The sequence below is a fragment of the Epargyreus clarus genome, unplaced genomic scaffold, assembly GCF_041222505.1.
Source record: "Epargyreus clarus isolate Ecla_fem2 unplaced genomic scaffold, WU_Ecla_fem_2.2 ptg000001l, whole genome shotgun sequence".
Taxonomy (NCBI): Eukaryota; Metazoa; Arthropoda; class Insecta; order Lepidoptera; family Hesperiidae; genus Epargyreus; species Epargyreus clarus.
The window spans coordinates 9593224-9606583 of NW_027332209.1; the positions used below are offsets into that span (position 1 = coordinate 9593224).

General features: G+C 33.5%; 2 protein-coding genes across 2 annotated transcripts; one reads left to right on the forward strand and one right to left on the reverse strand.

Annotated features, from left to right (window-relative positions):
• Window positions 1-1101: 1101 nt before the first annotated feature.
• Window positions 1102-1689, reverse strand: LOC140757964 (uncharacterized). Its single transcript, XM_073093888.1, has one exon. The coding sequence runs from the start codon at window positions 1687-1689 to the stop codon at window positions 1102-1104; it is 588 nt and encodes a 195-aa protein (XP_072949989.1).
• Window positions 1690-3514: 1825 nt separating this feature from the next.
• Window positions 3515-5256, forward strand: LOC140757442 (uncharacterized). The gene is made up of 3 exons (XM_073093147.1): window positions 3515-3708; window positions 4165-4439; window positions 4818-5256. The coding sequence occupies exons 1-3, from the start codon at window positions 3552-3554 to the stop codon at window positions 5205-5207; spliced, it is 822 nt and encodes a 273-aa protein (XP_072949248.1). The 5' UTR covers window positions 3515-3551; the 3' UTR covers window positions 5208-5256.
• The last annotated feature ends 8104 nt before the right edge of the window (window positions 5257-13360 follow it).

Here is a 13360-nt window from a genome sequence, read left to right on the forward strand (position 1 = left end):
ATGTGATAGGTAATCTTGAATTATATAATATGCTACTCATAATCTTTATGGCATTAAGCTACTGATGACCAGATATATACCAAAAATCTTATTTTTATTATATACTAGTACAAATTTAAATAAAAGCAGGCTTTTATTTTTCCAAGTCTTTTATTTAGAATAATCACCAGAATAATTTTAAACATCTTCAGTTCGCCTTACATTAAAACGTTACTAACAAAGTATGTTGGCGTCGGCCTGTAAACAGTAGAGCCGGCGCGATGACAGACCGAACACAGCCACCCTCATTACCGCCGCGCACAAACAAAACCGAACACTTACAGCTCACCAAAATATCATAAAAAAGACCAAATGTTCCCTCTAAACTAAACCTTAATATATTATAATAAAGACGAAATCAAATTTCTGTGCAATTCCCTGAAGCATCTGCAATAGTATCTTTAAAACCAAAGATACAGCTATTATTAGGTGTTAGCGTGATTATTTGACAGTTTGAAAACGTTTACAGATTGTAGGTATATTGCTGGGCAATCTGGCTTCCTGCTTTTAATGTAAACACCGTTTTGTTCAGGGTATTCAGTAAAAATAATATGTATCTTCATATATTATGTGCTGAATCTTATAAAGATCAATTATTCAGTTTGCTTACATAAAATTAAACAGATAACCGTTTTTGTTTGTATAGATTATAAGAAAATCAGAATCGACCAAACTACCTTGAATTTTTTACTCTTGCATAGAAAAGGTAATCAAATAAAAATAATTCGAAAATCTATATAAAATAAAAAGAGTAATTCTACATACATACGTACTCAAATATCCCATTCTATCCCATTTCTAGGAATTTTCTAGACAAACGCGAATACTAATATCTAAAGAATTTAAAATTTTAAGCAACATATTTAAAGTAGGTCATCACAATGCATACTTAACATAAAATATGTGTATATATCTTCTTATTTACGATTTTAGTTATAGGCCTTACACTAAAAATAAATATTTAACACAAACTCACAAAACAGTTTTTAGGCTTGATGCATAAATATGCGTGCTTAAGTGGTAATTTGCAAAAACATTAAACACGTTAAAAGTACCTATGTTTTAACCGTGCGGCTTGTGTACTTGTTCGCTCCACTTGGCGTATCCTTCGCAGAGTTGCAGCAAAGCAGAAAACAGTTGTTCCGGGGGCAAGTCAATTTCATTCCTGCTCTCACGTTTCCTTCTGCCATACGACGCAAAATGTGTTTGTGGTCGTTTTATCCCTGCATTAACAAAGAACGTTTGCTGAGGATTCACAGCGGCTGCATTATGTTTCGCTTTAACAGCTTGCACTATCAAACATAACAAGTAACCTCCAAACGCCAGAAATGCCAGCGTCGTCACTGACATGGAAAATATGTTACTGATTTTGCTATGACCATCCTTTTTGTATAAACTTTCTTCATAGTCCGTTCGTTTTATCGGAGGTGCCTTAATCGCCATTGCTTGAGCTCCAAATGTCTCCAGATAAGGTGGCGCTGCAGTTGTTATGTTGTTGTATTTTTCGATAGGCACGTGCTCTTGCAAGGAGTTTTTTAATGCCAATAATTTATCCAGCGGTAATTCATTCAAGTACTGAACTTCTGTGGTTGTGTCAATAGTTATAACTTTTTGAACGATAGACAGAGATATAAAAATGTAAAGCAACATTGTGGTAGACGAGGTCTCGGTAGGGTATAAAGCAAAAGAATGACAATATAGTCGTATTAGATGATTGTACTTACATTATTGTGGTCTACGGAGCACGACACTCCGTTAAATAGCGGTCGTAAAATAGGACAGTGTTGATCTCGTTTTTTATGTAATTATATCCTATATCAAGAGGCAACATTAGTGTTCTAATAATTATAATTTTAGGTCTTATTCTGTTATAGATATCTGCGGCTGAGTGTTTGTGTAAGTACCTATTTAACTCAGTGTAAAAAACGGAATCCTAGTAAGCTTGCGACTAGACAATGGATATAGAAATCGCTAGACATTAAGTATACCTACTTACATAAATATCTACATACTAAAATCACAGATCCTAATGTTCAAGTTCTTTTTTGTACTTTGAGAAAAATCTTCTTAATTGTACCTACATAAAAACGTTACTATGTTAACTTATCTGTACTTAGTATCAGTACTAAGTTACTTATCAGGCAATCCTTTCAGCCCTCAGGGTTGGCTGTATCATCTGTAATCAGTTTACAGTTAATTCTTTCATTTAATTATGAAACTAGTTATGCCCATGTGTGGCAGTGACCATCAGTTGGCCTGCATATATGCAACTTCAACCTTATACAAAAGTATATAATGATGTGTATTTATTATATCATTTTTACACTGAGTTATCTATCTCTAATACCTAACGATCAATCCAAAGCTGTATTTACAATATAATATAAGAACAATATATTAATTGTACCTACCATAGATTTGAGTAATAAATGTTACTACGCCACTGTCTACCTTCTCTTTTGTATTGTTATGTACTTTTCATGTCTATTGTCTTTCAGTCACAAATGGTTCTTCTATATACAGAGTGATTATGTAGTCATTTTCCATAGAAATTTTTTAACTTCAATATAAAACTGGTTTTAATATATGCATTTAGGTATACTTAGAAGTAATAAAACTGTCTATAAAAGCTATTTAATTAAGGACAGTTTTTGCGATATTGTTGGTTTCGATGAATTAATTTCCAATATCTGTCAAAGGTGAAGTTATGATTACAGTCACAGGTTCTATTTTAACATATTATACGTATGCATGTATCAAGTATAATATGCAAATTTTTATTTTTAGATTATTTTTATATGCTTAATGCAGATGACTAAAAAGTGTACATACCATATGTATATTAAAATAACTTAACAAATTCCTTATAATTGACTAAATTGTAAAGGGTATTTAGAAAACAAAAGTATAATGGGTAGTAGGTTTGTATATATTTTTTACATTCACCTAAATAAAGTGATAAGACAGACGAGCTACCTAATGATAAGTAATGACTTCGCCATGGACTATTGCCACACCAGAGGAGACACCAATGCACCGCTGGCTTTCGAACAGACGTCTTTTTGCACCTTTATTGATCAGCCCCATGTCTTAGCGCTACGGCCATATCTTAGGACGGGATTCATTACACATCTTGCATATTGTCATAAGAGTCTGCAAAACGGAATATAAAGACCGCCACAAGTCTCATCAATGTGGTAACTTCATACTTCGGCGAATGATGAAGTACACTCTTCTACACAAAATCAAGTGTATAAGTTGGTTACTTAAAAGCTGCTATCAACGCCATCTATGGCCTATAACACATAGTTGCTGAATAATACTATTTCAATTTCTCTCAGATAATGATTGATCATGTTAAAACTTACTTTTAAAATAATAAGTACATCTCTACGCTATTTCTGAAACATTCTGTATATCACTTTTTAAGAGCAAAACATACTTAGTAGATAGTTGCGCTTGCGCAGCCATTACTCTCGTAAACGAACCATAACATAGCATGCACGTTCCACATGTCTCATTGTAGTTTCTACAGTTGCCTCAAGATGGCGTTACGTGTGCTGTGCGTTCTTTTACTTCTTCAAATAGTTACTGGGAATGAAAATCATAAAAATGAAGGTTTCATGGATCATATCAGCACTGGTATGAAATTTGCTCAGAATTTCTTAGGTGAGTTTTTTTATTGGTAGTCAAGTAGCAAATTTTTGTTAAAAAAATCTCTACATTTTATTGTGTTACTTAGCAGGTATTAAAGTAGTTTCCTGTGTCGTATACTTATCTACATAATGTTCCAGTATTTATACAAGAACTCTATGTTTTTTTCAAAATAAAAAGTATTCCTGTAAATGCCCGTCTGAATATCGCTAAGATAAAGCTTCCGTTCTCGATTTTTTTCTGGACATGGGGAGTGAAGCGAATTTAATGATATAAATAAATAATTAATCTTAAAACAATACGGATTTCATCCCATTTACGCCCGTAATCTATACATATAATAATAAATAATATCAATAATAAATCTATCATTGGATAGATATAGGTATACTAATGTGAATTTACACTCTAGTCTTCCGTGCTACATAGAATATTACATACCTATTCTATTTTAATCTTTAATTTATTCAGGTTCGGAATCCGTGGCTATTAAAGTAGCAGATTTCGTGGTGCGAGCATTCCAAACAGTTAACAACCCCAGTGACGTCAAAAAGCGGCCTCCACAAAGTTATGTTGATGATTATTCTGGAAGCAAGGAACAACTGTTTGAGAAAAAGCGTCCTGATTACAATCTGCATGAAGTCCCCACTGGCTCGCCGTGGCGTTACTTAGTTCGTCTTTTAGGTCTTCAGCCCAACCAAATTAGTGCCGTGGCTGTAAATGCATTAGTATTTGTTGCTCAAATGGTAATTTTTTTTTTATTTAGCTGTAGTTTTAATGATAGACAGATATTTGTATTTAAATCGTAGAAGACATCTATTTTTCTTTTACAGTGGTTTAAATGTTTTGTTCTAATTTGAAGATTATGATAAGACACAAGTAGGTATTTATATATATGTACCGACCTATGCATACCTACTGTTTTTGAAAAGTTTTCAGGAATAACAAGGAATTTGTGATTGAACTCTGATAACATTTCTGTATCATAAAATTCGCCTATCTTTAATCATCAATTTACAACATAATGACTTGGTCTTTATGTTTTGTTTAATCATAGAGCTAATGTATAATGTTAATTTTATGATGTATTTTTTAACCATAAAAATGTATTCAAACATTTCCAGATTACGACTTTCTTAGCTGGACCTAGGCGACCAAGCAAACCATTCCGTTCCGACGACCCAATGGACTGGATCTTAAGTAAAAAGTCGAAAAACTTGCAGGAGCTCATACCAGCAGCGAAAAATGAATCTCTACCAGATTTAATTGAAGAGCTTATAGAGCAGCACGAAAATAAAGAAGAAACTAGTTGTATAAGACTTTTGGTTTGTAAAATAAGTCCTTTTGTAAGTAAAATGCAAAAAGCTGTGTTTGGGAAGGAAAATGAGACTGACTTTAATGAAAAAGTTCGAGGTGCAGCCATCATGTACCGCCATCTGCCGTCGAAGGAGGAAATTAACGGCAGAAGTGATGTCTGTGAGCAACGATATAAAGACTGCGATTTGAATGAATAAATATTGTCGATTTTTTTCTATTTTCTTGTAATACATTTTTTCATATTTTCTATGTTATTATAAATTGGTAAATTAATATTTATTATATATCTAACTTTGAACGACATAGGAAACCAACTATAACTGTAATCGTAAATAAGCTTCGTTCAGTCATATTTCACGATGTTCTTCGATTCAGAGACATTTTTGTATCTGCACCAGGTCTAGTCCATACTTAAGTATGGACTGTTAAGAATTGATTACAAATACCCACGATCGTTGATGGCAATTTATCATTAAGGGGGCTGTGTGTTAATATGTTAGGTACTTAATTTTCACAAAGTCCTTGGGCTGGAGTGTCCACTGAACACTAAACTCCATGCGTATCTACCCATTTTTTATTTGTATCACACAAACAAACATGTGCCTCATGTCAGCTGTTAATTATTTTATTTTAAGGTAACAACAGTTGTTCGCACTTCTCACAGGAAACACCCATTACGTTGCATGTGAATGGATCTATCACAAGTTTCGCTTATTTCGTAACTGTAGGTCGAAGACCTGGCCAGTAACAAGTGTTTAAATATTTTTTCTTTTATAATTTCTTATTATGTAATATGTCTGAGGCATGAGACTGCGCGGCGTGGAGCATACATAATAGCTACTAGTTTGTTGTCCAACGTGTTTTGAAAGCTCATATGTACATGTAGAGTACCTAAACTAAAAGTAGAAGTACCTACTATTCGTGATTCGAATGCTGGGCACCCGTATTACATCTATTTCTGGCTTATACCTGTGGAAGAGTAAGGAAGGATCTTAAACAAGTACTGGTAGACATGCAAACTTCGGACGTCAATTAAGTCTTATTTTTGAGGTAAAAGACGACAGTCAGTAGATAATTGTGAAAAATATCGCCAAACTTTAAATTATAACGTTTGGCCTCACAATCCCTTTTTGACCCTAAATATTCGTATCTAGGGTGGCTGAGATTAATTATGTCCACTAACTGAATAGAGCCAGGTAGATGCAAAATAAGATAATGCAAACTTATAAGTAGGTACAATGCTTTATATGTGAACAAATGCAAGAAACGCATTTTGAAGATGCGAACATCACTAATCACTATAATATTCAGATGTATAAATATCACGACGTTTAATTTAACAACTCCGAGGTATTAAATAGAGTAAAAAATCTGAGGAGTTTGAGAAAGTGTGTGCCTGTGAACCCCGCCTCTTAATATGTAAGATAGTTAAATATCTAGACCATTATATTCTAGACGTTGATTGACTGAATAATTTGATTTGAAATTTAACGACATAATTAGCCTATAGACAAGTGACTGAGATTAATTACAAATTAATAGGTGTGTCTGAAATAGTCATGAACCAAAATTTGGTACCCAAATAAAATACTTAAAGTTCTTTACATCTACTAGTATGTCTCAATTTACTACCAACACTTAGAAGAACTTCCTACATAATTGTGTTAAATCTAATCGTATGAATTACAAAGTACAACAATCGAAAACCCTGTCTATGAATGAAACCACGTAACATATAATTCACACATGGCACCTAAACAACATGTGTGCAATTAGTATGTACGACCGTAAAGTGCGTGTTTGCAAAAGTCAAAAATTCAATTTGTACAGTTTCATAATAATGGATGATGCAATAATTAGATAATAGCGGATCGATGGCCGGTGGTGCGGTGGGCAGTGAGCGGGCTTGTTCAGTTACATAATCGAATTTAAGTAGGTACCTACATGAAGAAAGTCCGTGGACATTGGTGGAAAGCTCGAGTGGCCGCCCGCGACGCGAGAGCGTTGCTACGCGGCGCCTTCATGCGTGGTTCCAATGATTTTAACGCTAATTCTGCGGTTCTCAATGAAAGCTTTACTTCAACAGAGATCCTTCAAATAATTGCAAAATATGGGTAATTTCTGTATATATAAAAAAGACCTAGAGCACGAACTACCCAGTGAGTAGGTATCGATTGTTTACTCTTAGATATGATCCTAATTCTAGATTCATATTTCCAGATATTTTATCTGTATTTCACCATTACTATTATTGTTTAATTAATACAAAAACTATAAAATAGAGTAATAAGTCCCATAATTTTACATTATTTTATTTTCAGAAATAGATAATAAATACAAGGTAGGATAAAATAGAATAACAGTTACCTATATCTGTAATTATTAACACAGTCCATAGAGTCACGAGTTATAATTGAGGTATAGTTTGAGGCCAAAGAAGCCGACGGACTTTATTATAAGCGTCAAGAGTTAAGTATAGATATTTTCTTGTTTGTCAATAGTCGGCAGGGAGAAAGTGGGCAAGTATGGCCGCAGAGCCAACGCCAGCAAAAAGTAGTCAAATTCGGTTTAAGACAAAAAGTACAAGCGCGAATTACGGACATTCACCTTAGAGGATAAATTGGAAGCAGCCATTACCCACTCTTTCTTTCGTTTAATTGGAATTTAATATGCTGCAACAAGAAAAAACGATGTATGAGAAGTAATTATGTATTATTTTCAATGTATAAGGAAAAGATGACAAAAGTGGAAGTACGTGGAATAAGTAAGTATATTTTTGGTATTGAATTCAAAATCAAATCTGAAGCTCTGGGAGGATAACATATTTTGCAATTCGCAGTAGATACCTTAATTTTACCTACTTTCTGCATATTATTTGTGTTTAGTTGTTAATAAAATCAGTAGATAAATTTCTTGCTTTACTTAATAAATATCTAGCACTTATTCAGAATACTCACGGAACAAAAAAACTAGCTTCATTAATAAAAAAATATACATACTTTTAAGGCTTCCATTCATAAATCACTAAATTATAGTTTTCGATACCTATATCTTTAAGTACTATTATCTAAATGTTGTTAAGATTTACAACATGCGTGTCCTTTAAAATTTTACAGTCCTTAACCCACCTTTGTTAACAGATACTTATCTATTAGGATTCTAAGATAAACTCTACAGTGCAAATATTATTTGCTAGAATTTATCAAGGTAGGTATACTTGCCCTACATAGATTACTCAAAACTTCTATTTCTAAAACACAAGAAACGAATCTACCAGATCAAGATTTTCTATGCAATATATTCGTTTATTGGATAAAATTGCATTGCATTCAACCTCCCTCTGCACTATAAGTAGCTATGACAATTGAAAATCGTTGTTAGCAACTCATTGTTTGTAGAAATGATCCGTCCTGCTTCACATTGGGATCAGTTTTCACTTTCTTGAAGGTACCTTCTGCGACATTGCACGCTTGTGCATACTGAATATGTTATTATGAAAAACTATGAGCAGATTTCCATTGTAATAATAATGCGCGCTGCATACATAGGTAGGTACTCATTAGTACTTATGTTTAGTATCCGATGGAATTCCATATGCTCAAGTCAAATTTGGTAAAAATTCTGTGTTTTTTTAATTATGTCGATCAAGATATGTCGATCCTTTTTAAAATACCATGGATCTCTTTCGCTCAAAAACAGTTATTTAGTGGATAGATATTTTGCTATTTATTACAAGTATTTCTAAGTGTAACCGTGTAATTAATTTATTGGAACTGGCAATTAGTGCAATTAATGGAGAATCTGGAAAATTTTCAAATGAACTTCCAACAACATGGAGGAAATTTGGACGGTTTATCGATTGCAAATTACAGCGATACTTTGCCACTATTCTATTAATCTACTATTCTATTAATTCTATCGTAAAATTTGTTGCATGCCAACTTAAACATAGGTGTAATTAAGTAGAACCGCATGTGGACAAACAATATTTCGCTACAGCATATAAACGGCGACTTAGTTTCGGTTAAAGAATTAGAAGCGATTAAAGAACCACTGTTTTTGTGCGATAGCGTGCAGTCGTACGGAACAAAAACATTCGAAAAAAAGATTACCCAAACCAACACGACACGCCCGCTTCTGCTAAGGTAATCGGAATGCGGCGTGTCCTTCTAGGTCAACACACTACCTCGATAATAGACTGTCATTGACCAGTAAGAACGAAAGCCAACATTTCGCTGCCCCACTGGCCCACTATCGTTTCGTTGATACTCGTTAATATTGTTGTTTACGACGAAAACGCAACTTTTATTCACATCCTAAACTTAGTTATTTGCGTTCTAGATAAGTTGATAACGAATTCTTCAAATTTGAACACGCTTAGGAAGATTTTTCTTTCGAAATGTCGTAGGTTAGCAGGTACCTACTATAATGCACTTGGAAGCTTAGATTGTAACTTTCTACATGTAAACAGATTGTTTGTACCTATGTATTCTAGTATAGATATATTCGTTTCATATCTCGTACCTACTCGTACCTAAATACTACACTGTGCCTTTTCATGTTGTTTACTGTAAGTACCTACTTTGCTGTGTGGTTACAACTGACAATCTAAAATAGGATATCTTTCTTCTTACCATTATCTTAGTAGGTAGCTAAAGTATTTAATCTAGATAATGTACAACAGTGCCTTTTAGCAACCCATCCATTACCTGATGTGGGTACAGTAACATTCATGTTGCCAAAGCATAGCCAAGCATTGAGGCTACAGCTAAATCCCCATACATCGTAGGTCTCAGATTCATGATTATTGATTATGTTTGTTCATTTCAAATACTTACCCACCCACATCCTTATATCGTGTAGGTATCTATGTTTGCGATGTTAATTTTGTGTGTGGGATTACAGGAGACTTGTATTTCTAGTATTTCCTAGTTAAGGGAGTGAAGCATTCAGCGTCCTATACAGGGCTAGGTAGGTAGCTTTAGCTACGCAACAGGTATGCTTTAGGTAGGTTTTTGTGTGCTTTTAATCTTTTATTACAATCCCGCCCAAATTTAACATATGAAACTTTAAGATTGTTACATTAAGTTTAGAAAATACAAAGCTCCAAAAACAATAAAAAACAACGCTGCGTAATATTTGTGTCAGAGTTTTTACTAGCGTAATCTTAACCTACTACACAATAACAACATTTTAAATATTCTAATATGAATAATTTGCAAATCCGTTAGTTTTTACGTTATTTCTCTTTTGAAGCTAACCGCCCAATGGCTACAGTCATATCAGTATTAGTTGTAGGGAGCGAAGGCTACTATCTTGCTTAAGCTACTGAGTAGTTGCTTAAGCCTTTGTCACTCGAGCGTCCAATTTGTTTTTTGAGCGACCTAGAAGCCTATATATTTTATTTAATTTGAAAAATCTGTCAATAATAAATCGTTTACACGTCTATTATACGAGTATTATAAACAGTTGCTCAAGCGATAGTAGGTAGCCACTCATCCTAAAGTTAAGGTAGCTCAGCAAGCGTTACCGATACCGATACCGCGCCGTGACAGCTGCACGTGATTGCTAATTTCATGCAAATGCTAAACGTTCACGCGTGTAGCCGGTGAACGGAAAACCGATTGCTACGCTATCCACCGTATTCTGCTACTGTCACATAACTTATTTTTTATATAATGGAAGTAGCAAATAGGAATGCAGTATAGCTGATGTTAAGTGGTAACTACACTACATTTTATCACGATATTTGGATGTATAAGAAGTTAAGATTATTAACCAATAAGATTGGAGCACGATATAAAAATCTAATCTACAAATCCTTGGTTACTGCCTGCCATTAACGTATCTGTTACCAACTAATACGCATCATCATATGCATGTAGGTAAGTCTGTCGGTATCCACACACCATCGAAACGATTGCTTGACGCTAGAAATGGGTAAGTACATAACGCTAATTTAGCATGTACCTACTAGGGCGTGTAGCGTTTTTAGAACTGGCCACTTATAAACATTATATTAAAAAATAAGTTTAAATTTTGAAAATAGAACTCTTTACCGATATTATTAGGTACCTATATATTTCATTCATTTGTCATTTTTTTACGATTTGGCGGCAAATTGAAAATTGTTTGTGCACGTCAGCATGAATACGAGTACCTACGTATACTTTATGTATCTCTAAATTATGTTTCATATATGTCTTACCACACCCTTCAAGTTAGAAAAGCAGCGAACTCCTACTTTTGAAGCCAAAATATGATGAATCAATCATTCGGTTCAATTATTGTGGATAGGTAGGTACTTTATGATTTTTTTACTAATATGTGCTTATGCAGTCATAACCTTATACTTACCAAATTCAGGTTGAATATTTTATTATTTTATAACATTTATGACCTCATAGCTTAGTAACGATTGGAATCAACCGTTGGTACCGCCCTCTGCGGCTGCCTTAGAAACTGCGGGGGTCAAACGAATGCGCGTCCCAATTCCTACCAGTTCCGTCTGCAGCATAGCAATCTTAAGAAGTAGATACCTAATTTGCAACCGCAATAGGATCCATAAATAAGTATACGAATGCCAGTAGTAACTCCTCACTGATTGGAGGTTTTGTTTCAAATGGTTACTTAGAGAAGTAACTTACATGCGAAGAATTTGTTTAATGGTATGTTATTCACCAAATCCCTGTCCATTCTTTGAATTGATTACTAAACAACGAGATTTTTAGATATTAGTCATTTTGGACACTACAGAATTTTACAAGAAATAATATTCAAAATAGTCACTCATATTTTTTGTCATACAGTAATTTGTTCTTGCCGTACTTACTCCACCTACGAGTAGGTATAAATATAATGTGGACACCTGTACATCCTCATTGGAGAAACAGAGTAAATCCACTATGCTTACGAGACTCCTTCATAGATTTATCAGTCTAGATAAAGGTCTAAAGCTTTTACAAAAAATAGTATTTTTTTAATAATATGCTTACTTCTTGTGCTACAGATGTTTACTGTTGCATTTATGCAAATATTTGTGTAATAATATAGGTAGATTAAAAATGTAGGTCCTGGATAAAGTGAGAGAGCAGATTTATTAAAGAGAAAAGTAAGTTAAGAGAAGCTCGCTTTCCAAGTTTACAGTTACTTGAGCAGGCATATGTAAATTGACAAATATTACCGAACTCACTAATAAGGCCTAAGTACGGTGTGGTCTTAGAATGGGTTCACCACCTGAGTATCGGTATATTTACCTATATACCACATCTACGCCTGGTTATCGGATGTGAATGTACAAAAAACGGGTAATTATGTATATGTAAGTATTCCATAGTAATAAGTGGTGTATAGAAATGCAATGTGACTTTTGCATCTGTGTGATAAATTTGGTACCTACTAGGTATTCATTTCTATTCATTCATTCATTTCTGAGGAATGAAGTACCTTTAAGCCAAATGAGTCAATTTTGAATAATATAAATCTATAAATATTTGATTTATAAGCCTTTAATGTGTAACATGATGTTATCAAATAATTTCGACTCTACATTTAGATTCGTTCGTTGAAGTCTTTTGTATGAAAATGTACAATATTTTTTACGTATCAAAAATAATTTGTAATACATATTATTTACAAAATTACAAAATTGATTAGCATAAGTACATTTATATCCTTGCACAATTAAAAATTTCATTTTACAACTAGGTCCCTACAGACTAACTTATCCCAAGCATGTAGTACCTACGTCAGTGCGTAAAATACCATAAAATTATTTAAAGTAGTTTCTCAATTATTAACAAACTAAAAATAAATGAAATTCAATTAATTTTAGTGTAGCATATACACGAAAATAATGTGTACCTACTAACTACGTATCTATATTCCAACGACATCATGACTAATAAGTTAAAACGGAACAGAATAAGCTTATCTAGAGCAACGCGTTCTACTTCAATACGATGACTACTATAAATAAAAATATCAAGAATATTACATAACACTGAAACTGCATCAGTATTTAAAAATCAAAGATATTTTTCCTCTTACACTCGAGTAGAATTCCCCGAAAGAAAGTCACGGTGACTCACTGTGTTTATGACGCTCAGGTCCTTTCTTTAAAGTTATTTAATTACACACTCATTTGATTTGTAAACGATCTTAAGGAGACACATAATATGAAGCTTATTATTCTTCATAGCAAGTATAGCATAGCTACAGAAACAATCGTATTTAGTTAACGTTCAATATTACTTGTGTACTAATTTCAATATTTCAGGTTTTTTTTATTGCTGTTTAAAAATTATAGTCTGCTTTAGTTATTTAAGGGCAAGCAAAATTAGATTACAAC